The sequence below is a fragment of the Pelodiscus sinensis genome, chromosome 4 (genome assembly GCF_049634645.1).
Source record: "Pelodiscus sinensis isolate JC-2024 chromosome 4, ASM4963464v1, whole genome shotgun sequence".
NCBI lineage: Eukaryota > Metazoa > Chordata > Testudines > Trionychidae > Pelodiscus > Pelodiscus sinensis.
Window position 1 is genome coordinate 63,423,507 of NC_134714.1, and position 25,043 is coordinate 63,448,549.

At 43.1% G+C, this 25,043-nt stretch overlaps 1 protein-coding gene across 6 annotated transcripts in view; it reads right to left on the bottom strand.

The window, feature by feature from the left end:
- The window catches only part of RMDN3 (regulator of microtubule dynamics 3), an 84,242-nt gene that overhangs the window by 53,893 nt on the left and 5,306 nt on the right, over positions 1-25,043 (bottom strand). For 3 of the 6 annotated variants that reach the window (XM_075927105.1, XM_014576311.3, XM_075927107.1), the window contains 5 exons: positions 21,448-21,536; positions 17,460-17,599; positions 16,520-16,725; positions 11,445-11,640; positions 8,762-8,908 (listed from right to left, as the gene is read on the bottom strand). In XM_075927105.1, coding sequence (XP_075783220.1) covers positions 8,762-8,908; positions 11,445-11,640; positions 16,520-16,725; positions 17,460-17,554 — 644 coding nt within the window. In that variant the 5' untranslated portion in view covers positions 17,555-17,599; positions 21,448-21,536. Of the gene's footprint in view, positions 1-8,761; positions 8,909-11,444; positions 11,641-16,519; positions 16,726-16,866; positions 16,999-17,045; positions 17,185-17,459; positions 17,600-21,447; positions 21,537-25,043 lie in introns of those variants that run through there. The other 3 variants (XM_075927106.1, XM_006128672.4, XM_025187541.2) reach the window with 3 other exon arrangements.

Here is a 25,043-nt window from a genome sequence, read left to right on the forward strand (position 1 = left end):
ATTTCAGGCTTTGTTGGACTAATGTGGGAATCAAGTTCCAAAGGAGGGAGCTTCTGCTACAAGCAGCCTGCCATAAGCCCGCATGACATTTAGCTACAGATTCTGATTGCAACTGAGGCAGCAATGAAAAGGAAGATTAACCAGGTGTAAGTAAGAACCAATCCACATGTAACTTTAAAAGCTCAAAGCTTGAATTGCACCAGTGGCAAGGAAATCACTGCAGTCTACAGAACACTAGCGTAACATACCCCCTATGGTCGTCTATGTTGAGCAATTAGACCCTGACATTTTGCACCACCTGAAATGTCCAGGTGTTCTCCAAGGATAGCCTCAAATTAGGAATGTTAGATACCATGTAATTGAAGAATCATGTAACTGCATCAAATTTTAGCTGTTACATGACAGAGGCTATGCTGGCATCCAGGGAGCAGCCTCCTCTACCCCACTACTGCTGCCTCTGATAGATGCAGCAGTGCAAGATGGGAGGGCAGTAGGCAGAGCTGGGTGCTCATAGGGAGCGGGCTTTTAAGCTGGCTCCCCCACGAGCACCGGCTCTTGCATCCTGCCCTCCCACCCACTACCTCTATGGGAGACAGTAAGGAGGGAGGCAGGCGGCTCAACCCCCTGCACATATCAGCTCCCACCTGCCTCCCTCCCCATGCTACTGCCTCTGACAGAGAAGCAGTAGCTCAGGGGACAGAAGGAAAGAGGCGCCTGGGCGGGAGCCAATATGCAAGGAGAGCTGGCTTCAAAACTGGCTTCCCACATGTACTAGCTCCCGCCTGCCTCCTTCACCTTCCGCACTACTGCCTCTGTATCAGAAGAAGCAGCGTGGGGAGGGAGGGCAGGCGATTCCATGGGATCCAGTGCTTGTGGGAGCTAGGGATATTAGTGACTAGTCAACTATCCAATAAGCCTAAGCTTATCAGACAGTTGAGTAGTGACTCAACTAGTCACCCCCCACCTCCTTTGCTGCCTCCCCGGTAGGAGCCATCTTAAATTTAACATCCCTAGTGGGAGTCAGCCTAAAAGCTGGCTCCCCATGGGCATGGCTCCCGCCCCCCCACCCCCGCTTGCTACCCCTGATACAGAGGCAGCAAGGGGGGAAAGGGAGTGCGTGTAGTCCACAGGATTAACCGATCAGCCAAGGCTTATCGATTAAATGTGTAGTCGACTACATGCTGACATCCCTACCTCAGAAAAGGAGCATTACAGTTATCAAATCCAGAGACAGAACACATGTGCCAAGGTCAATATTTAAGAAAAATACAGATAGCAATTGTATGCTGTTTCTCCTGAAGTCATCCAGGATCCCATGGTACTCCTCTACTCACTCTCTCCTTGGTAAATAACCAACAGATACCATCAACTTAGAGCACAGACTAATGTTTCCTCTAATTTTTTCCAATCAATGTGCAGAATATATTTTGTTACATGCACTGAGGCACATGCGGATGTGCCCCACCAACAGAAACACATGCTGCCAGCTGCGAGCATTCTGATATTCAGATTCAGCCCTGCTGATTCTCTCCTGCGTGGTCACCCAAGTGCTCAGCTTACAGGAAACACTGGGGCAGAACCCCGTCCCATCATTCTCTTGACATCAAGGATGGGAAATAAGCAGCTCGCAGGCCTGACACAGATCGCCAGGGTTAGTGGTATCTGACCTGTGGACTGCTTATTGCCCACCCCGGTCTAGATTACGAGTTGTGTACACTAATAGATGATCAAACCAAGCCTCAGACTAAGCAGCATTGTCTGGTCACTACGTGGATGAGAAGCCTCCACACAGACATTATATTGAAGATTAGGTAGATTTTTTCCCCTCTAAATCCACAATGAAGCAATGACTCAGTATAGTTCAGGACACCATGTACTACAGTGTTACAATGTTTTGGACAAGTTGTAAAACCTAACATATGACCGCTTGTTATTAAATAGCCTGTGGCACTTTCAGAAGAACAATACAAGCTTTGGCTCCCTAGTCAAATCCTGTTTGAAAAGTTACATTCTATCTCTGATTAATGACAGAGTTCCAATTTAACATGCTATTCTTAATTTCCTGTCCTAACCTGTTATGCATCATTCGTGGGTGGGCTGATATACAGCTGCCTATTCCAGCTTGGCAAAATTTTAAAGGTGCTCATAGCAATTTGCGTATCTAGGTTGAAAAAAATATTTTTTATCCAGAAGTGCAATCCAAGTATAAGGTTTACAAATGATTGTTTCAAAAAGCTGAGTCAATTTTTATTCTTTCTTCATAAAAATATAAATTACCATTCTGTGAATGGCTCACGATGTATACATTTTTCTCATATCCAGACCAACTTGCTATACTGAGATGGCTCATGTATGAGATGCTGGCCAGTTCAAAAAGAACTGGTGCCGAACAGAAGTCAATAAAAACAAAAGTATTCAAAATGACCAAGGAATTTAAGTGTTTTTATCCTGTTTTTCCTCAAATTTCTGAAGACAGAAAGTTTACTGATGCATTAATATGTGAAAGTCCCTAGCTTGCACCTTTCCTGAATTAGCACCAAAATAGCTTGTTGTTAACAAGCAAGCCACACACAAAAAAGGGGGGGGGGGGCAGGTGAGCCCACTGGAGCCTCTCAGTGCCAAAGCAATGCAAGACAATTAGCTTACACACTTTTTGCTTCCGATAGCTTGGAACAATTTGGGTCATCTGTAAGTAAAATGTGAGGAGCTACTGATGCCTGTTTGGATTATAAGTAACAGCAGGAGAAGTTTTACAGGATTTCATCCAAAGGCAAAAGAAAGCAAATGCCAAAAATAAAAAAATACATCTAAAAAATTTTTTTTAATCTGCTGAGGATAGTTTTTTTCCCCATCCCAACAGCCCCTACACATATGGGTTGCCTTTGCCAAAATAACCTTTTCTGACACCATTTCCTATAAAAATATTTACTGTGGGAATCTGAGTATGTATGAGCTAATACAGAAAGTTACAGGTCAGTTCCAGAGTGGCTACCATGCACCACTATATAGGATTAATATTGGAGGGGCAAGTAACGTGAGTGCAATATTCAGCTTAGTGCAATAGTCATGTTTCATTAGACTAGGACTGCTCTTCCACTAATTCATCAGTGACTCAAAGGTGTGCGCCAAGTTTTAAATTATTGACATGCTCTTGATTTGAACTGTTTAAATATTTTTAAAACAAACTAAAGAACGGCAAAGCAGCAATGAAACTCAGAAGCTGACTTCCAAATCCTTACAACTGGGTCACAGGGAGGGTGTGCACCTAAGAATACAGAGAATGCTCCAATTTCTTACCTTCCCTGCTCTCCCTCCAGCTCCACCCTTCTCCCACTGATGTATTTGCTACATTCTGTAGGAGCAGAGCTCCCTTCCCACAGATGCAAGAAAGGACACAGCAAGTGGTTACTGGATGACAGCTGAATGTGAAAGGATATTGTATTGCCAATGCCAAGAATTAAGCTTCTCTCATGATTCTGGGGGGCATAACAGTCAATTTTTTAAAAATCTGCTTTGACCATTGGGGGTTCACATTTTCAAACTTTTCTCTGCAACCATACGGGCTAGAAACTTGGGAGGGAAAGGTTAAACAAAAGTTGTGATCATCATAACATGATTTCAGCAGCTGGAGTGTTAAGAAAAAGCATCTATCACCACAAAACTCACAATAAAATCACCAGTGTTAGCTGTACAGGAGAATCACAGGTAAATTTGTAGAGGCTTGCTGGCCTCTCATATAAGGTTTTTGGCTGAAAACTTATCTTTATTCTCTAATAATCAAAAGACATTTTGAACTCTGTTGGAGGAAAAGCTGGATATGTACTCTCTCAGCATTCCCTTGACAACTTATATTAGATGTGCTAAAAACATACATTACATAATGAAATTAAAGTCAAATAGCTTTATATTTGTAATCAAGTGTGTTATAGACAATACCATGGTGTCCAACCAGTTCTGAAGTAGCAGCTACTGCTAGGGCAAACTAGCCACACTCAGCTGGCCAGCGTGTTGACACCACAGTTCTAAGGGATCCAGTAAACTAAATTTTATTTGTCACCTACTCTAGAAAAGCAAAAAGTCCCAAGTTTCTGAAGTCTCCTGAACATCTATTTTAAAAGGTATCATGTTAAAGTAATTCCCTTGCTTACATCTAAACTATAGATTTTGGATTTTACAAAGAAAGTGGGGGAAGCAAGGAAGAAACAAGAGAAACACAGGTTTCTAATTGAAAATTAGTTGCAACCTTAACTATAGAATATAATTGAAATAAGGAAAAAGCTTGGAGATAAATGAGAAAGCAGGTTAGCCAAGTTTAAATGGTTTAACTTGCTATGGTGATTATCAAGTTTAAAAAGTCTTATCCGGACAGCTTATCCTTTCACTAGTCTTCCTCAGTTAGATGTGTTCTACAAAGATTTTCCCTACATTTGTTACTAGATCAGTATTACTGCCAATCACCAGGAAAGTTCAACTGAACACTAGCAATGTAAAAGCCACCATGAATGCCAGTCAGGAGTTTCAGAGCTATTGGGCTTACAAGTCTGTACTGCCTTATCTCATGCTAACAGAATACTGCTGGCTGAGGCAGTCCAACGACATCAAGCTGTTTCTTTCTTTCAGAGGCTTTATTTTCTGCAACCTGTAAATACTAGAAACTCAACCTTTTTATCTACTACAATTATCTTTATCAGTTAATACTTCTTTTAACAGCATTATGCTGAAATCTCAAATCATCCACTATGCCTGCTGAGCTCTGGAGTGACATTTACATCTTCTAAAATATGTCAGTATAGCAATTTGTGAAAATAAAGACTTAATATACTTGTTATTACAGATAGAACTTCTTTAACACAAGGACTTCTCAGAACCAGTTACACAAAGTCTTATTTTACCAAATTCCTTTAATCTAAATCTTCCTTTTATCAGAATCTGCTGTGACCCTCCATGAGTCAGTTACTCAGTAAGTCTTCCATTAATCAAATGCTTTTCATGTCTTCAAACTATTTTCAGGCAAATGAAGTGACTATGTAATAACTTTTGTCAATGCCTAGTTCTAACTGCTATTTTATAAGATGACCCAAAAAGCTTTTAAGCCATCCAAGAACCAGATTTAGGGGTGATTTTCTTCCATGATAGTTGAAGATCCATCACACAAAATAAAGACACGTGTATTCTATCCTATTGCAGATACTCCTAACTGTCGCAGAGAAATTTTGCAAGGCCTGAATTAATTTCCTAACAAGTAAGCAAAATACATATGACACTCAACTTTGTTCCAGAAGAATCATTGACCGTTTAGGGCAAATGTGGACCCATATGGTTATAAATTAATATGGCAATAAGGAAGGGGAGTAGAACATGAATATAATGTTCCACAAACAAAGCCTTTTGAAAATACGTTGATTGGTAGGTAAAATGATGGCTGTTGGTATTCTAAATGTGTAAATATTACTACCTTAGACCTGCTCATCTTTACTCTAAATCAATGATTTCGGGGGAGGAGAGGGGGAAAGGAATAAGCACCTTTTTATATTCTTGTTCTTAAATGGGTGAAAGACCATTTTTGTTTTAAAGTTGTAATTGAAGTCTACACACTCAGTTAACCTGAAATCTTAAAACATTATTTGTTCATGTCAACTTCAGAAAAATGCTGTGAGGTCAAATCTTGTCCACAATTTAGGTTTTATAAAACTTGAAAACTTTCGTTAAAACAAACCAAGTTAATATTTTTATTTTTAATCAAATGGAAACATTCTTTAAATGTTACATTTTTGTCAACTAGGCCACAGACTGTAGAACTCTCTCTCTAAGTAGGAAAGTCTGTGAACATTTCTCTCTGCTGGTAGAGCAAATGGTTAAGTGACATGATAAAAAAAAAAAAGACTTGGTCCACCAACAGTGCAAGCTGTGAGTTCAGATAAGTGTCTACACATTTTCCTGCAAATAAAGCTCTTGATATCCTCAAAGTAGACTAGAAACTAAAATGAAACTGACTAATCTAACAAAGACTAAGAAGCAATGAGCATAACTGGCACAACAATTTATTTTAATTACAGTGATGTGTAACTTCAGGAAATGTTTTAACCTGGCCCCTTAAAATTCCATAATGTCATTCTCACAAAAAACAATTACTTTTCCCTTGCACCTCTTACAACTAAATAGGATTTAGCCACAAATATTTGGGGAAAATGTGTGGCTTACTGACAACCTTTCACTTCAGGAAAAAATAGACATATACAACTAGTTTTGACAAAGTTATAATCACCCTACACAACCCATTAAATAATGTATGTGACCTGTTCTGTAAAACCTCTTGGCTTGTTTTTCTTTAAGACTGACAGCTATTTCAAATATTTGGAGGCAACAATTTAGTTTTAACCATCTGTACTGTGTCAATCAAGGTGAGTGAGCAGGTAAGATTAATTTAAAACCTTAATTTAAAAACTATTTATCAAGAGGCTATAGTCAAAAGTGATCAAAAAGATGGTTTAGTAATTATCACTGTAGTTAGCGTGGCATTACAACAGTATAAGGACAGCAATTGTTCACGGAGATTGTTTCAAATCTGTCACTTCCAGAGAATAATTTAAAGAGTGTTTTTACTAGAAGGCTAATTAAACTTCTGGAATAAGGATGTGAATAGTTAACCAATTAACCAGTTCTGGTTAGCCAGTGGGGGCTGAAGCAGCTCCCCACCTACTGGGAGAAAGGGGCTGCTCCAGCCCTATGGGGCCCACTGCAGGCAGAGGGCGCTCCAGTCTAGCCAGAGCAGCCCCAATCTGCAGTAGGTGGCCACTCCAGCTTGCCTGGGATGGAGTGCCCCCCTTTTAACCAGTTAATCATTAATTGGTTAACCAGTTAAATGTAAATGGGATATTACATCCCTATTGTTGAAGTATTTATAACTAGATTTTAATCACCTTGAACAGTCTGCGCAAGCAAAAAAAAAAATCAGTCTTTGAATCGACTAATCTTGCATGTTTTTATCTGAAAGGAATACTTTCTTCATCAAAACAAGACTGGGAGGACAAGCTATAAATATAAAGTGCCCTCAATACATTTGCAGCTGGAACCATCTCCATCATTTTCACATCCAATAGAGGTTTTGCTGTTTTCTTCAGACAGCTTTTCTTACTTTGTTATTTTAATACATTCCTCAATATCTCTTAGGAGTTATGTTTTCTGTTTTGCCAAAGGCAAAAAGCACAAACAAATCTCCCATGCTTATTTTGCAGAGGTGTAAATCCCAAGAAAGCATATTCCAAATTCCAAGATGCTGTAAACAACAACCTGTTAGGCCAAGAATGGCCTTTTTCCTTTTATAAAGCAGAATTATTGTGGAACTAGTCTTTGTGGAACTATTCTTTAGTCACTTTGAAGCACATTAGCTATCAGGTATCATTTACAGGAGCAAAAATGACTCAATGACATCAGTTCAAATTCTTCTTTCAAGGAAAGATCTCACAAAATATGAAAACCTGAAAGTTTTACTATTAGCTGAAAACAAACACTGTACAAAGATATAAACTTTCAGTGTCTTCCTCCATACAACCACACACTCTACCAACTGGCTCACCTATTATCAGCAGACAGAGGCTACAAGAGGCACTGGCATAACTATTAAGATTCATTAAGACCCATAAGTGACAATGAGAAACAGAACCCACCATCTAAAAATGTTTTCTTCTTTTCTGTGCGAAAAGAATACTAAGAATATGTGCTCAAGAATCTGCTTCAAGCCTTTCTTAATCTATTGACTTTTTAAAAAAATAAGGCAGGAAAGAGAAATATTTCCTCCTCTTGCCCAAATCCACGTGCACCCACTAGATACCCTATTTATAAAGCATCAGGTGACAAAGTATTCAGATAGTACAAGGAGTGGTGTGGTAAGAACCTAAATAAAACGAGAGGTAGATAAGCATGGCCCTACCAAAAATGAGGCTTTAACACGTCTTAGAGTTAGATGTGTTGTATTCTGTTTAACTTCCTTTTAATTTCAGAAACTTTTAGAAAACATTACTTCAAAAGTAATTTAGGTTTATGGTCTGACTATTGCTCTTTGCCACTTTGACCCCAAACAGTTTGTTGGGATAAGCCAGATTTGCTTATCTTATCCCAGAATGTCATATTTAGAATTATAGTACCCATCTCTTTCCAGCCCAGCCAACACCTTATTCCAATCCCCTTTTAGTTGGCGAACTCAACTACACCCTCAATGGTAAATTTTTGCTTCCAAAAGAATCATACGGCCAATTCTCGATAACACTTCAGTAAATTTCGTAGATTTGTACTGAATGAAGCCCTGCTGCTCGGACTCAGTTAAAGCTGTCTGTCCCTAACTAGAACACCTCTCTCAAATTACAATACAAACAATACCCATGATCCACAATTGTAACAAGAGCCAACTGGAGTATTTATTTAATTGAAGCCCCACCATAATTTTCTTGCCAGTCTGCTGACAATGGCATACACATTGTCACAAACCACCCTAACTGTTTATCAACAGGAACTGGAAGGTTTTTTTTTTTTTTAAATAGTAAAATGATAATTCTTGATAGGTTGATTCAGGGGCAGGTGTATATAAAATGTCTAGGTTTTTAAAGAAAACCAACATCTACATTTCATACTATGAAACAGAAAGCAAGAGGGGTAGGGGAAAAAAACCTATTGAAACATCCCCTCTAAGTTACAGAATTCAATGAAGTAAATGGCTACTTAGTTGTGCAGACTAAGAATAGTTCATAACTGATGCTTTACTTACCCTCCCTCACTTTCACCATCATCTGTATTGGCAGTTCCTGAGCTGGCCGTGAAATAAATTGAGCTAGACCCTGTGGAATCACTCCTCTCTCTAGGAAACATGTACCGTCTCCGCCGAGATACCTTCTGGGCTTCTTCCAGGTGGGACCTGAAGTACAGCAAAATAGAGTGATAACAAGAGAAGTGTCTCTTGCAATCCATGTTTATTTCTTTGCTTCCAAACCCCAACCTATTACATGCACTCCACATGAAAGGAGCAATTCAAATGGTTGCTTGTTCCTGCTTTATATGGGTCAAGTCACAAATCACCAAATTTAAAATACTGTGGGTAGGCTATAAATTAGGGATGTTAAATATTGGTTAATTGAATTCTTATCGGTTACTCAACTATTCTATAGTCCCCTGAGGTGGAGCCGGTAGCCAGTGCACTCTGGCCCACTCCCGAGGAGCTCTCTGCTACTCTGCACTGCTGAATCTGTATCAGATGCAGCAGCGTGGGGTGCCAGGCAGGAGCTGGTCTGAAAGGGGAGCCAGTTTAAAAAACAGCTCCCCTCGTGCACCGGCTGGTTGTCACCCCATGCTGCTGCCTCTGATACAGAGGCAGCAGCATGGGCTGGCAGCAGCTCCTGTCCAGGGTGGGGTTTGAGGTCCCAGACCTGCGAGCCGGAACTGATCTGGGCTGCCTGCCCACCTGGTTCTGAATACAGTTTAAAACACAGAGCTCCAGCGGGGGTAGGTCCCTGACCTGGCGCTAGCCAGGACTGAGGTGGGCTGCTGGCCAGCCTGCTAAAAAAATTATTGGCAAAGGTGGGCGGGGGTGGGGAAATGCATGTAGTCTATAGTATAACCAATAAGCAAAAGCTTATCAGTTAAATCAACTACAGGCAGTCCCCGAGTTACGCGGATCCGACTTATGTCGGATCTGCAGTTACGAACGGGGCCTGTCTCCCTGGTCTCCAGCAGACCAGGGAGAGGAAGCAAAGCAGCGGAGCACGCGGGCAGCCCAGACGCGTCTGGGCTGTCCGCTGCCCGCGTGCTCCGCCGCTTTGCTCCCCGTCCCCCTGGTCTACAGACCAGGGAGACAGGGAGCAAAGCAGAGCAAAGCCGCGGAGCCCGAGGGCAGCAGGACAGCCACGGCGCGTCTGGGCTGTCCCGCTGCCCCCGTGCTCCTCGGCTTTGCTCCGGACGCCTGTGGTACAGCAGCTGGGGTGCTGCCGGTTGGTCCCGTAGCGCCGCTCTGGGTGCTACTGGACCAACCCGGCAGCACCCCAGCTGCTCTGCCCCAGGCGTCCCCAAGTCAGCCGCTGCTGAAACTGACCAGTGGCTGACTACAGGAAGCCCCTGCCCCGGGCTTCCTGGAATCAGCCGCTGTTCAGTTTCAGCAGTGGCTGAATCTGGACGCCAGTTCCGACTTACATACAGATTCAACTTAAGAACAAAGCTACAGTCCCTATCTTGTACGTAACCCGGGGACTGCCTGTACACTATTACATCCCTACAATAAATGAGATCAAACAAAAACTTGCATACAAATAAACAAATGTATACAATCACGCTTCCACTGAAAACAAGTGAGGGAATATTATTTACCATTCATATCATAGCAGCACCTAGGGGCCCATTCAGAAACAAGGACCTTATTCTGTTCTACAAACACAGAACAAAGAGACCCAGCAGCTTATTTTCAGATATTTTGTTCATTACATAAAGCAATCTCTGGCAGATCTGAATGGGACAAACATTGCCACAGATACAAGGTCTAGAAAACTGCAAGTCCATCTTGTTCACTTAGGCGGCTGAGATCACCCTAGTGCTTAGAAGGACGAAAGCACCCACAATGAACTTAACTCTTATTTACAATATTGTACATAACAAGAAAACTTAATTCCTGAAGTAGAGAGATGGTCACACACTCTGAAGCATAGATATGAAAATTAATTCTGTCATTTTACACAGTTATTAGTATTAATTGTCATAAAATTGTAGGCCTAGGATTCCAGAATAATTGTTATACTAACCTCTGAGTGAACACCAGAGGTGAAATACTGATCCCACTGAAGTCAAAGGGAGCTTTGATTTCAGCAAGGCCAGAATTTCACCTCTAGTTGAACAAGCAAACTGTGGAAGAGAAATACTTCCATTTATTGCTTTTAGGTTAACTGGGTTTTTAATTTAATTGAATAACTCCTTTTTCTTTTGTTATGGAGACAATCAAAAGGACTGAATGATTAGTTTTCACTATGCTTGTCACAATTTGACAACATAAAGCCAATTCCTCCCAATTCTTCTTGTTTTGTTTAACTAATCCTACCCTTTAGGGGGATTTGCACAAAATTAGATTGTAAACACATGTGCATGCTGAGATTATCCTCACAGCAGAATATCAAACATATGTTTGATTTCAAATTCTTTTGGCTTGCACTGGCTCTCTGTTTGGGGGAAGTTAAGTGGGGGAAGAATGAGAAAAATGTTAGAAACGGCAACTTAAATATTCACCCATTTTAGAGTAGCATTGCAATGCAGGGTGGATATGCACTGCACATGAGAGACTTTTCCTGATGCCCATTTGACACAGACTGATCTCAAAGAAGATAGAGAGGATAAGATTGTTTTCACTTAAAAAATGCTAATCTGTGAGCTTTTCCAAGACATACAGACAAAATGTGGATGGCTTTTACACCTACCTGACTTCTCCAATGATCTCCCCAGCTAAACTCTGCAGGCTGTTCTTCAGCTCCTCCACTTCTCTTCGTAGGTCTATAATGTTTTTCAGCACAAAGTCCAGACGATTCAGCACTTCCACCTGCTCTTCTCGTGTTAAAAGAGATGTGTACGTAATGCCATCACCAGCCTCCAATGGTGCTTGTCTTATAAGCAGAACTAAAGGAGGGAGAAAAAATTAATTAGACATACAGGTGAATGGCAGGAAGACAGGGCCATATGGTCATTTCTGGACAAAGAGGGGAATAAAACAATGTAATAGTGCACTGAAGAAAAAAATACATCAGTGATCATTCCAATTGAGGAGACTGTTTATTTTTAAGCATGTCCCCTTTCCTTTTGCTTGGATAAAACTGTCTATCACAGGCAGGCTTTAAAGCTAAGTTCTCACTAAGAATAAGGTGACATTAATTTTTGAGAATGCCAGAATCACCTCTGGAACCAATTACATACAGATCAGTAAGCCTAACTTTAGTACCAGGAAAACTGATTGAACTATAGTAAAGAACAGAATTGACAGACACATAGATAAACATGATTTGTTTGGAAAAACTTAAACAACAAATCGTTTGATAGCACATTAAAGACTAACAAAGCATGTAGATGGTATCATGAGATTTCACGACCACAGCCCACTTCTTCAGATGACCAGAGTGTTATTCCTGGTTCTGGACTTCCAACACTCTGGTCATCTGAAGAAGTGGGCTGTGCCCATGAAAGCTCATGATACCATCTACATGCTTTGTTAGTCTTTAAAGTGCTACCAGACTATTAGTTGTTTTTTAAGTTTTTTCTGTTACAGACTAACTCAGCTACCCCTCTGAAACAAATTATTTGTTTGGGAATACACATTTTTTTGTAAAGGGAAATCATGCCTCATTCATGCCTCTATTACATGGGTAGGCAAGAGGCGGCTAAGGGATCCGGCCTGCTAGTCCAAGCCGCCAGATCCAGCCCACGGCTCCCTTGCCTGCACCCTTACTACAGAGCAAGAGCAGCGGCTTTACATAGCAGGCTACTAATTGCTCTGCAAGCTGGCAAGGAGGAGAAAGCTTCATGCGCTGTCCCATTCCCTAGCAAAATCCCCAAGGTCCCACTGGCCGGCCAATAGGAGCTACGAAATTTTGCTGACGGCAGGGGCAGCAAATAAAGCATCCTCACTCACTCTGTTCCTATGCTGGAGCACAGCCACGTGGAACAGCCCACCCAGCACATAGGCATGGAGTCTACAGAGCTGCTGGCTGGGAGTCACATAGGTAAGTGCCTCCCAGCCAGAGCCTGCCTCTGGCACTCCATCTCTTCCCTCAACTACCTGCCCCAGGCCACCACACAAACCCTTTGTATCCCCTCTACGCACCACCTCCAGGTCACAACTCACTCCCAGACCTCTCCCCCAGGCCATAATCCTCTCCTGCACCCATAACCCCTCCTGAACCCCATTCCTCTGCCCCACATCACCACTCAAATCCTCTGCACCCCCTCCTCTCAGGTCAAAACTCCCTCCCAGATCCTGCACCCCCTCTTACACCCTCCCCCAGGCCAGAATTCTCCCTGCACCCATAACCACCCCTCCTGGACCATGTCCCAGATTATAATCCCTTCCTTCACCCAACTCCCTCTCAGACCCCACATGTCCTCCTTCACCCTAGTTCTCTATCCCAAGCTCCCTTCTACACCCCATCCGGTTGTCCCAGATCCCATAGCCCCTCTGCAGAAGTGTGGCCAGTGACTACTTACCAAAATCTTGGAGTGGCCAACCCATTAAAAATTATTGCCCACCCCTGAGCTATTGTAATTCTTTGAGATCAGAAAGCATGTGGACAAGGGGAATCCAGTGGAAATAGTGTACATAGATTTTCAGAAAGCCCTTTGACAAGGTCCTTCACCAAAGGCTTCTAAGCAAAGAAAACTGTCATGAGTTAAGAGTGAAGGTCCTCTAATGTAGGGAAGGTAACTGCTTAAAAGATAGCAAACAAAGGATAGAAATTAATGGCCAGTTTCTAGAATGGAGAGGGGTAAAATAGCAGTGCCCTGCAAGTGAAATTCACTGTTGATAAATGCAAAGTAATGTACATTGAAAAACACAATCCCAATTATACATATAAAATGATGGGGTATATATTAGTTGTTACCGCTCAAGAAATTACTAACGGGGGGGGGGGGCGCATATAAAATCATGACATGTGAAGAAAGTAAATAAGAAAGCACAAGGAGTAGGGATCACCAAATGAAATTAACAGGCAGCAGGTTTAAAACAAGAAGTATTTTTTGCACAGAACACACAGTCAACCTGAGGAACTCTTTGCCATATGATATGAAAGCCAAGCCTATAAAAGGGATAAAATAAAGTTCCCAGAGGACACCTCCATCAGTGATTATTAGCCAAAAGGGGGAGGGATGGTATCCCTAACCTGTTTGCCAAAAGCTGGCAATGGGCGATAAGGAATGGATCACTTGATTACCTGCTCTGTTCATTCCCTCTCAATCATCTGACATTGGCCACTGTCAGAAGACAAGATGCGCTAGACAGATCATTGGTCTGACCGAGAACGGCCACTCTTACATTCTTATGACTATGTTGTAACACATAATTAAGCCTATGTAATTCTACTACCTATATAGCTCTATAGAAACAGCAACACTTCACTTCTGAAATTCAACCATCTCTGGAGTAGGGATGTTAAATTTCGATTAATCAGCTAATCGAGTAGTCAATGGAATTTCCATCGACTACTCAATTAGTCAATAAGGGGGGCACTCGCTATCCCACTGCGCCTCTCTTGTACATTTCAAATGGAGAGAGGCAGTGGGTTCCTTTGACTCTCTCCCTCTGAAACATTTAAGGGAGAGAGGCAGCAGGGATCCAGTTTACTATGTCTGTCCCAGGTGTCTGACTGGTGGTCTTACCCACATGCTGACAGTCTAAGTGATTACCATATTTGGGATCAGAAAAGTGATAGAAATGTAGCCGTGTTAGTCTGGGGTAGTTGAAGCAAAATGCAGGACAATGTAGCACTTTAAAGACTAACAAGATGGTTTATTAGATGATGAGCTTTCGTGGGCCAGACCCACTTCCTCAGATCAAATAGTGGAAGAAAGTAGTCACAACCATATATACCAAAGGATACAATTTAAAAAAATGAACAAATATGAAAAGGACAAATCACATTGCAGAACAGAAGGGGGATGCGGGGGGGTGGGAAGGGGGAGGAAGGAAGGTAAGTGTCTGTGAATTGCTGATATTAAAGGTAGGGAGAGTGGGATGTTTGTGAGTTAATGGTATTACAGGTGATAATTGGGGAAACTGTCTTGGTAATGGGTGAGAAAGTTCAAAGACTTGTTAAGTCCTTGTTGGTAAGTGTCGAATTTTAACATGAATGACAGTTCAGAGGATTCCCTTTCAAGTGCAGATGTAAAAGGTCTTTGTAGCAGAATGCAGGTGGCTAAGTCATTTAGAGAGTGTCCTTTCTGGTTAAAGTGGCAAGAAACTGTTTTCTCTTTGTGATCTTGTCTGATATCTGTTTTGTGGGCATTAATCCTTTGGCGAAGTGTCTGAGATGTTTGTCCAATGTACATAGCAGACGGACACTTTCGGCACATGATAGCGTAGATTATATTTCTGGATGCGCAGGAATATGTGTTCTTGATCTTATAACTCACTTGGTTAGGTCCAATAATGGTATCAGCAGAATGAATATGTGGACAAAGCTGGCAACGGGGTTTGTTGCAAGGGAAGGTACCAGGGTTGGTATTAGTGTGGTATGTCCTGTGGTGGTTGGTAAGAATCATCTTGAGGTTAGGTGGTTGTCTATAGGAGACTATGGGTCTGTCTCCCAGAGCCTCTTTGAGTATGGTATCCTGTTCCAATATAGGCTGTAGTTTATTGATAATGTGTTGGACAGGTTTAAGTTGGGGGTTGTAGGTGATGGGATCAGAAAGGAATTTCCTCCCTGGTCAGATTGGCCAAAACCCTAAGTTTCCCTCCCCCTGCATTAAGGGGGCATGGGTCACTTTCAGTTTAAAACAGTGTAAATAGTGGACACTCTGGTAACCTGACATCTTTTAATTATGATTTGAGGACTTCATTAACTCAGCCAGAAATTACAGACCTATGACAGAAGTGGGTAGGTAAAGATTTGTGGCATGCAAAATGCAGGAGGACAAACTAGATGATCCCTCCTGACCTTAAATTCTATGTCCATTGAGATATTTTCCTTCTACAAATTTGGAAATCTGCAGCACAGACATGTGCTAGTATATATGAACAAGTGATAGTGAATCGAAACTGACTAAATAAGAAAGTGAAAGCTAATCTTTAGTATCCAAGTTCAATGGCATCCTAAAAAAAATGAAACGCCATAAATGGTGAATGATAACCATTGTGCTTTGTTTAACACATTCTCTAATCTTCAGCCCCGATATTGGAACAAACTCAGGACTCCCCCCCCCACTAAAGTCAGAGAAACACCATGCGAGTTTGAGGCTGCCCGCATGTAACCATTTGCAGGATCTTGCCCTGAAAACTAAATCATGGTTTGATATTTAGCATCCTTCATGTTTATGATTTTTGTGTTCTTACAAGCATTTCAATCATTTTGTCAACTCTTCAGCAAGACGGAGTTTGTTCAGCACTTAGCAACTGTCTGGAAAAAAAACTGCTTATCTTGGATATTAATTCTTTAACAGGTTATTAGAAGCCAGTCAGATATTTTTATTAACTATATTAATTTTATGGTAGTGTGCTTTTAATTTTTCCAGTAAGAAATGGATTTTAAATTTAGGTCAGTTATTTTAAACTAATCTACTTAAGTGTATCATGTATCATCTTTAGAGTGAGCAGGCAGGCAGTTTACCTCTTTCAATAGTGATTACATATTGGCCTAATTACATATTGGCCACTTCTGAGCTACAAACAGAAACAAGTAGCAGTGGTAGCACTGAACTGAAGTTCAGGCATGAAGGACAAATAAACCCTTGCCAGTTGAAGATAATTCTGCAGCTAACATAGAAGACAACGACACAGAAATCATTACTATACCCTGGTTGTGTGCCAGGGATTCTGCGGTTTCATGGGGCCCCACAGAGTTCTGCATGCGCTGAACCCGAGAGTCCCTGGAGCCGCGTCCCCACCAGGGCTGTTTCCGCCTCTGCTTGTAGAACACATACAAGAATCCGATCCCTGCTGCTGCTCCCAGCAGCAACCCAAGCCCCGCACGGGACACCCGCAGTTTGGACATCATGTGCCTGAAAAAAGCAGAGAGGATACAAGTCACATGAACGCGTCTCCGCCTCCCCCCCTTCAGCACCACGGAGGGCAGTCAGGCGAGCCCCCTCCGCGGGGCGGGGGCAAGGCTGGAGCCCGAAGCCTCCCAGCCCAGCCCTCACCTGGGCAGCTGAGCGAGCAGCCCCCGAGTCCCGGCGCGTCCGAGGGGCCGGGTGGGAAGGAGCGCGCCTCGGTCCCCCGCCTCCCAGCAGCCCGGGGCTCTCACCCGCGCACGCGCCGCCCCAGCGGCCGCGGACTCAGCTAAAGTCCGGCCGCTTATCGCCCGCGCAGAGCTACTCACAGCGCCATGCCCCGAGCGGCAGCACGCGCCCCTCCCCCGGCCCGAGAGCCACCCTACCGCCGGCGCATAGAGATGACGTATGAAGGACCCCACCCCCTTCCTGCCCTTAGCAACGCCCAAAGTACTGGCGATGGGGCGATGTCATTAGCCCCCCCCCCCCACGCCCAATGCTGGGCCGCAGCGGGCGCGAGTAGAGTCCGGAGCGCGTTCTCTGCCCTTGGGCCAAGGACACGTGCTCCGAGGAGCCAGTGAACGCGGGTCAAGGTGTAGGGCGGGGGCGAGGCTCAAAGTGACGCTCCGAGGGTTGCTAGGCTGCCCTGTGAGCTCATTGCCCAGCCCGCTGCTGCATCCCGCTTTGCACCTTTACGGGCCAGCCTCTGTCCCCCGGGCTCACGCGCAGCCTCCGGGCGTCACCTGGTGCTGTGCTGGGTGCGGGGCCTCGCCGACCTCACTACCCCTGCAAGTGCGGGAGCTAGCTGCTGGGTTCCTTCAGCGGGGGCGCTTGTCATTGGGTAGGTGCTGGGCGGGTTTGAGTGGCCAAGGAGTCAGGGCACCTGGAAGAAAAACAAAATAAATGAGTGTCAGGAGGAGCTGTAGGGAAGAGCCGTTCTGAGCAGTCGTGGTGCCTGATGCCCCTTCTAGCAGCCTCTAGCCTTCAACTTCCCATGAACTCTTTTGACTGGGGCTCTGTAGCTGATTTACACACATGTAGGCTATGCCTACACTGTACCTTATTTCAAAATAACTCATTTCAAAATAACAGCACATGTCTACACAACAAGCCGGTTATTTCAAAATAATTTTGAAATAACAGGCTTTACTCCAACTTCTGTAACCCTCCTTTTACAAGGAGTAAGGGAAGCCAAAGGGAGAGTGTTCCTCTTTCGACTTCCTGATGCATGGACAGTGACAAAAGCCAAATTCAGCTACTTTGGACTTCAGCCAAGCAATTAACATAGCTGAAGTTGCATATCTTAACTCTACTTTGTCTTGCAGTGTAGACATGCCCAAAGATGGGACCCAAAGGTATTTAAGCTCCTAACATCCAGCTGATTCGATGGAAAGCAGGCACCTAAATTACCTGTGAGAATCTGGGCCCTAGAGCCTAGGGGAATTTCAGGTCTGCTAATTCAACTGTTCTGTAGTGTCAATGATGAGGTCCAAAGTATAAAGCCTCCAGAAGACCAGGCCCTACGAGGCTTCACAGCCCAGTGTCCAACCCTCTTTATTGTAGAGACAACTGACAAAAACAAGTAGAACACTGTTTTTTCCCCCCCAAGCAGGAAGACCCTTCAATAATTTCATTTTGTAGTGATCATTAAAGTGACATGTGGACTGCTAATGGCTTTATTGGTTATGTCACAGCGGTAGAGAGGACCCAAGATTTCAAAACCTCCTCTAATACAAGTTTGGAACATTCAGACACACAGTTAAATTCCTCTTCCTTAAAACAACTTTTGGCTTTCCACTGTATTCAGGGGATATTGGGTAAAGAAAAAAGACACTTCTTGAAGCTCTAAGCTGTCCCACTATCTTGTGCTGGGATCTGCTCTTAGCCTTTCAGACTGCACTTGTAACGAAGTTTTTGGTGAATGTTCTCGTAATACGTATTCCAATAAAACTCTGACATTGAATGGAATGAGGGCATTCCATTTCCTCAGACTCTAATTATTATTTGCAGTTTTGTTGTTATCAGAAAAGCAATAACAGGCTCAAGGCAGCATGCGTTTGAATTCATATCCCCAAACTATATTAAAGATGATATCTGAGAATCATGCCACAGCTTTGATTGTAACTCTGTTTTCTTGTGCTGCAGACCCCAGCCTTTTTGAAAGAAATAAAAACAGTCATCTTGAAAGAAACAAACTATTAATTTGGTAGATGCTTCCTCAACCCCTTTGTTCTTTCCCTTTAACTCCTTACTCCAATGGAAAGCTGCCTTATTTTGGTAGTCAGGGTATACTGAATCATAGAGCCAGAAATTGTATCATCCATTCCATCTCTGCCATTGCATCACTGCTCCCCTACTCTATACTATACACAGGGGCAACGTCTACACTGCAGAACTTTTTGCGGAAGACATCATCTACACTGCCATGTGCTTTTGCGCAAGAGATGTGCTTTTGCGAAAGAGAGCGTCCACACTGCCATGGACGCTCTTGCACAAGAAAGCTCTGATGGCCGTTCTGTGAAAGGTTATCAGAGCACCTGTGTTTTTTCTTGTGCAAGAAACCCCTGTTATCCATCCACAAAATGGCTGTTTTTGTGCAAAAACTGCGCAGTGTAGACGTAGCCTTATAGTGTCCTGTGCAGTCTAGTTTAAAAGTATCTAAGCAATGAGGACTCTACCTCATCTAAGCAATGAAGCCTCTACCAATTCTCTTGGAAGACTATTCTGGAGTTTATTAGATCTCACTATCAGGAAGATTGTTTTTTTTCTGAAATACGTCTTTGTTTCACACAAAATATTTCTCCCATCTTGGTACAGGCAGTCCCCGGGTTACGTACAAGACAGGGACTGTAGGTTTGTTCTTAAGTTGAATCTGTATGTAAGTCGGAACTGGCGTCCAGATACAGCCGCTACTGAAACTGACCAGCGGCTGACTACAGGAAGCCCAAGGAAAAGCAACTCTGCCTCGGGCTTCCTGTAGTCAGCGCTGGTCAGTTTCAGCAGCGGCTGACTTGGGGACACCTGGGGCAGAGCAGCTGGGGTGCTGCTGGGTTGCTCCTTGGCGCTACTGGACCAACCCAGCAGCACCCAAGCTGCTCTGCCCCAGGCGTCCTGATTCAGCCGCTGCTGAAACTGACCAGCAGCGGCTGAATCAGGATGCCTGGGGCAGAGCAGCTGGGGTGCTGTCGGGTTGGTCCAGTAGCGCCCAGAGCTGCTCTACCACAGGCGTCCGGAGAAAACCCTGGTCTGCTGGGGGGGGGGGGGGGAGGGCAGCACACTAGCTGCGCCCCCTCCCCAGCAGACCAGGGAGACGCGGGCGGCAGACCGAGATGCACCGCGGTCCCGCCGCCCGGGTCTTCCGCGGCTTTGCTCCGCGTCTCCCTGGTCTGCTGGTCTCCAGCAGACCAGGGAGATGGGGAGCAAAGCCGCGGAGCGCGGGGGCAGCAGGACAGCCGCGGCGCGTCTGGGCTGTCCCGCTGCCCGCATGCTCTGCGGCTTTGCTCCGCGTCTCCCTGGTCTGCTGGGGGGGGGGGGCTCCCTCCCAGCAGACCAGGGAAACGCGGAGCAGCTTTTCTCGCCCCGGAGGACGTGGACGGCGGACGTAAGTCGGATCCGCGTAACTCGGGGACTGCCTGTATTTACATTCTTCAAATATATGTAGACTTATTGTATACCCCATCACATATCCCTTTTGTCGCCGTTAAACAATTAGCCTAACGCAGCTCAGAACAGTATACAAATATTTGAAGGTAAGCCTCAAGTAAGGAGCATGATTTTGTGGAAATCATATATATAATACACACACACTTTTAACCTTTCTACGTTTAAGTCATCCCTTCAGTTCCCAGTTGCCATTTTCTAAGCTCTTTCCAGTTTATGAACTCCTTCCTGGTAATGGGATGCTCCATACACGCAAACAGTTTATCAGATACTGTCTCACCATTGCTATGTAGACAGGCACTGTGACCAACCCGTTCAATGACCTACTAATTTTGTGAATAAATACCCACTACTTAAACCAGCCCTGAAGCTGAGAAATTCTTAGAAAACTGCATTATTCAAGACTAAAGAAAAACTACAGTGATTCATTTAATACTTTAGACATCTAATAAATTACTAAAAGATACTGTATATTGATAAAAGATATAAAAATGTGCAAACATTTTTATAAATACATGCTGCTTTTTCATCTCATATTTTGAAGAGTTTGTGGATTCGTTTCTGCAAAATAAAGTCATACTTCACAATTACCTAAAGATACCAAATTTTGCATAAACAATCCTGCCACTTATTATCTGAATGCACCATTTTTTATCCTGGAATATGCTGAGTGAAAGGTTTAAATAATTATTTCTGTTTTCATTGGAAGAAAAGTCTGGCATGATTAGAGTTCATAAAAATATTTGCTAACAAAATTAAAATCACTTATTCAACTGTCATTTTAGTTCGTGCAAAGAAAATGTTTATTGTGAGAAATCAAAAAATATTTTAAATTAGTTAGAGAAAGAGTAGTGGAAGTTTTACAAGTTTCTGATTCAAATTTATTATGTATGGTAATTATTCAATAAAATGAATAATGTTTGAAGTTGAAATCATACATAATTTAAAATGTTTTTACGTCCCTTTTGCAAGCACATTAATAAAAAATTCTATTACATATTTTTAATTTCTTGAATTTTCCTTTAAGTGTAATCTATGCAAAATGATTGCCTGCTCTACGATGTGCCTCACCTGCTAGTTATCTATACACTGGGCAGATTGTCTCTCAGTAAGCAGCCTCAGTCTGATGATACAGAGTAGCAATACAAAGAACGTAGCTCCTATCGGAAAGTGTGGGAAATAAAGCAATGTTCAAAATTGTAAAATAAGGGCTGTATTTTTTAAAATACGTATAGATTATGAATGAACAATATTAGAATAAGAATTTCTAACATCTGAAAATCCTGTTTCCATGCAATCTAACAGATTTCCATTTCCCATGTTCTACTCCCTATCCTCAGATGGTAGCTTGTTTTTAAGCACTTTATTAAAATTATGTTTAAAATACTTTAATAAACGTGATTTACTCTTTGTAATCAGCTGCTGTAATTAGAACATCTGATAATATTGTACAGTGCAACTTGCCTTTAAGCAACAAAAGTCAGATTCAAAGGCACCCTTACTGTAAGTTGTTACCCTACATCCAATTAGTAATATTGCAGACAAGGAATTAAAGTGGGTGCTATTGAGAAAAGAAAGCATTATTTAGAGAAAGCTGCTGCAGCTAGAATAATAAAAAAAAATCTATTCATATTCCACTTGCTTCTTGTAGATCACAGCTTTGTTGTTCATAATACAACAGAGCCAAATAATTTTTATCTGCCTTTTACATTAATTACTGAACATGGAAAAACCCAAACCCAAGCAGTGGGCCCTGTTTCTATCCTAGGTACTCCAGGCAGTTCTATGTCTGAGAACAACTAAGTGGCTGTGGAGCTAGTGTCAAATGGGAACACCAGTGAGTTTATTTCTGGTAATGAACAGTACTCCTGAGATATACTACACTCAGATTTACAGCTAATTCTCACACTACCAGTGTGCAGAGATCTTGGACTCCCTCACAGATTTAGGGTCTGAACAGGAAACAAAATATGAAAATACAGCATGCAATTCTTTTTTTTTTTTTTTTAAATTAAGACAATTACATGAGCCAAGATGACTAGTTAGAACTTGGCAGCCTGCCAGGCAATAAGAATCCTTGCCCAGTTTTTTAATGATTATGTGTTAAAGATCTGGGCTTGAAAGCTGGATGTGGATTTCAAATTTCTATTACATTCTGCAGCTGAGAGCTAATATTGGAGAGAAGTCACCAGCAGACAAGGCAAGCCATAGACACTGCCATATCAAGATAATTGGAGATGTGCATGTTGAAGCTCCTGCAGATATTAAAGAAGGTTAGTGCCAAGTATAGAGCACCCTTCAAACAAAAAGATTCCCTAAAACACAGACAGTCTTGCTGATATCAACAATCTGTAAAGTAAGGGGGTCTGGGGCAACCCCCATCCTGCCACAGACCCCCCCCCCAGCTCTTCCCACACCCCTACTCCACATCTTTTTGCCCCTGCTCCACCCTCTCCCAGTCCCATTGCATCTCTTCTACAAACAACACAACCCAGGGGATAGCTGGGGGGGGGGGGGGGTGGCATGTGTGGAATGACAGCAAGGGTCAGGCCACCACACTCACTGCCGTGGCTGGAGTCACAGGAAACAAAGCAATCCAGCAGCTAGTTCCACTCCATCATCTCCCAGCTAGGTCACACTGCTTTACTGTGGCAGCAGAAAGCAGAGTGTCTTGACCTCAGCTCTCTCTGCTCTCCCAAGTGACATGAGCTTGGGGGAGCAGAGCACAAGCTTCCTATCACTGCAGTGAAGCAGAGCAACCTGTCTGGGAGATGGTGGTGGAACAGGCTGTTGGGTCACTCTGCTTCCTGTGGTTCCAGCTACCCTTGTGAGTGAGGGGTCCTGGCCCCTGTTGCCACTCCACACCAGGTGCACCTCCCAGGTAATCCCTGAAGCTGCCCTGGACCTCACAGACTAACTTGAATATAGGGGACCATCCCGTCTATAGGAAGGTTGGGGTGGCTGCTATGGGGGACCCCAAAGCTCAGAGCCTGGTGCAGCCACCTCAAACTGTCCTATGAACGGGTCAGCTCTGGATATTGGGATCACTGACATGGGCCAGAAATGCAGCCACCTGTGAGGGAGAATGTGGTAGCCATGATAACCAGTGACATGGCAAACACTTGAGAGTGCAGCACAGAGTAACTACCCCAGTAGGAATTGCAGTGGGAATGATGGAAGGACAAAACCTTGTCTAACGAATCTTAGGTAATTATATGGCCCCTATTGTTAGGATTCTGAGTAGGTAGGAAAATGCTACTATCCCCATCTTACAGATGGGGGCACAGAGAGGTTAAGTGATTTGCCCAAGGTCACATAGTAAGACGGTTGTGGCAGAACAGCAAATGGAAATCTGTTCTCCAGAGTCTCAGGTTAGTTCCTCAATCCCTGGGCCATCCTTCCTCTAGTTTCTCTCCAGACTACATGATACTACTGACTAAGTCAGAACATGGCCAAGGTTTAATATCCCTACTCTTGCAAAGAGGATCCTGAGATTGTTCATAACTGTAAGTGATCAAGACTTCTGTTTAAAATGTCATCCAAACATAGCACTTCCAGCAGCAGTGCACTGTTCCACAGCCTCCTGCTAGAGGACTGGTTGTGCATATTTACTCAAGCATATCCTTATGTCCCATTGACTTGTACTTAAGTACTGTTCTGAAGCAACACCTCAATTGCAAGAGAGAGGTGCTTAAAATAAAGCCATATATTTGCATAGCTACTTACCTCTGTGTCTTCTTCTCTAACCAATTCATCTAACCCTGGGATACTTGTCTGCTGAGTTTGGCGGTTTTATATATTACTGCCCTAAGCAATTTCATCTGCACCATGGGAAAAAAAGCCTATCCTATGCCAACCTCTCCTACTGACTTAATTTGTTTCCCATGTGTCAATTCATCTCCCTCACCCTCCAAGCAGAATTTTACAATGATTCATCTGAGTATGAATTGTTGGAGCAGAGCAGAAACCAATTGGATCAAATTTAAACCAGGTTTAACATTTGCATAAGTGGGATTATACCCAGGGTGAATTTGGTCTATTGATTTAACACACTCAGGATTGACTGTTTAGTAAAACAGCAGTGTTGTCTTCAAGTCATCATTGTCAAGTCCAAGTAGAGTCTCAAGTCACTACAGTTCAAGTCTCAAGTCGAGTCTTGAGTCCCTAAAGTCACTTTCGAGTCAAGTCCCAAGTCGAGTCTCAAGTCTTAATTTAAAAAATTTCAAGTCACTTTTGCAAAGCCATCGATATCGGCATTTCAGACAATTTTTTCACCAAGTCGATTTAACAAAATTAGCAAGTCTCAAGTTGAGTCTCAAGTCACAAACAATTAACCCGAGTCTCAAGTCGAGTCACCTAGGTGACTTAAGTCGGACTCAAATTCAAGTCATGGGACTTGAGTCAACAACTCTGTAAAACAGTTAACATTTAAACATCAGAAAGACTAAACCACTGACTTTGGTGTTTAACTAACATTTGCTTAATTAATTTTAGCTGAAAATTCCAAAGTTTACAAAACTGTAGTACAGGCAGTCCCAGAGTTACGCGGATCCGACTTATGTCGGATCCGCAGTTACGAACAGGGTTCCTCTCCCTGGTCTCCAGCAGACCAGGGAGAGGAAGCAAAGCGGCGGAACACGTGGGCAGCAGACAGGGCTGTCCGCTGC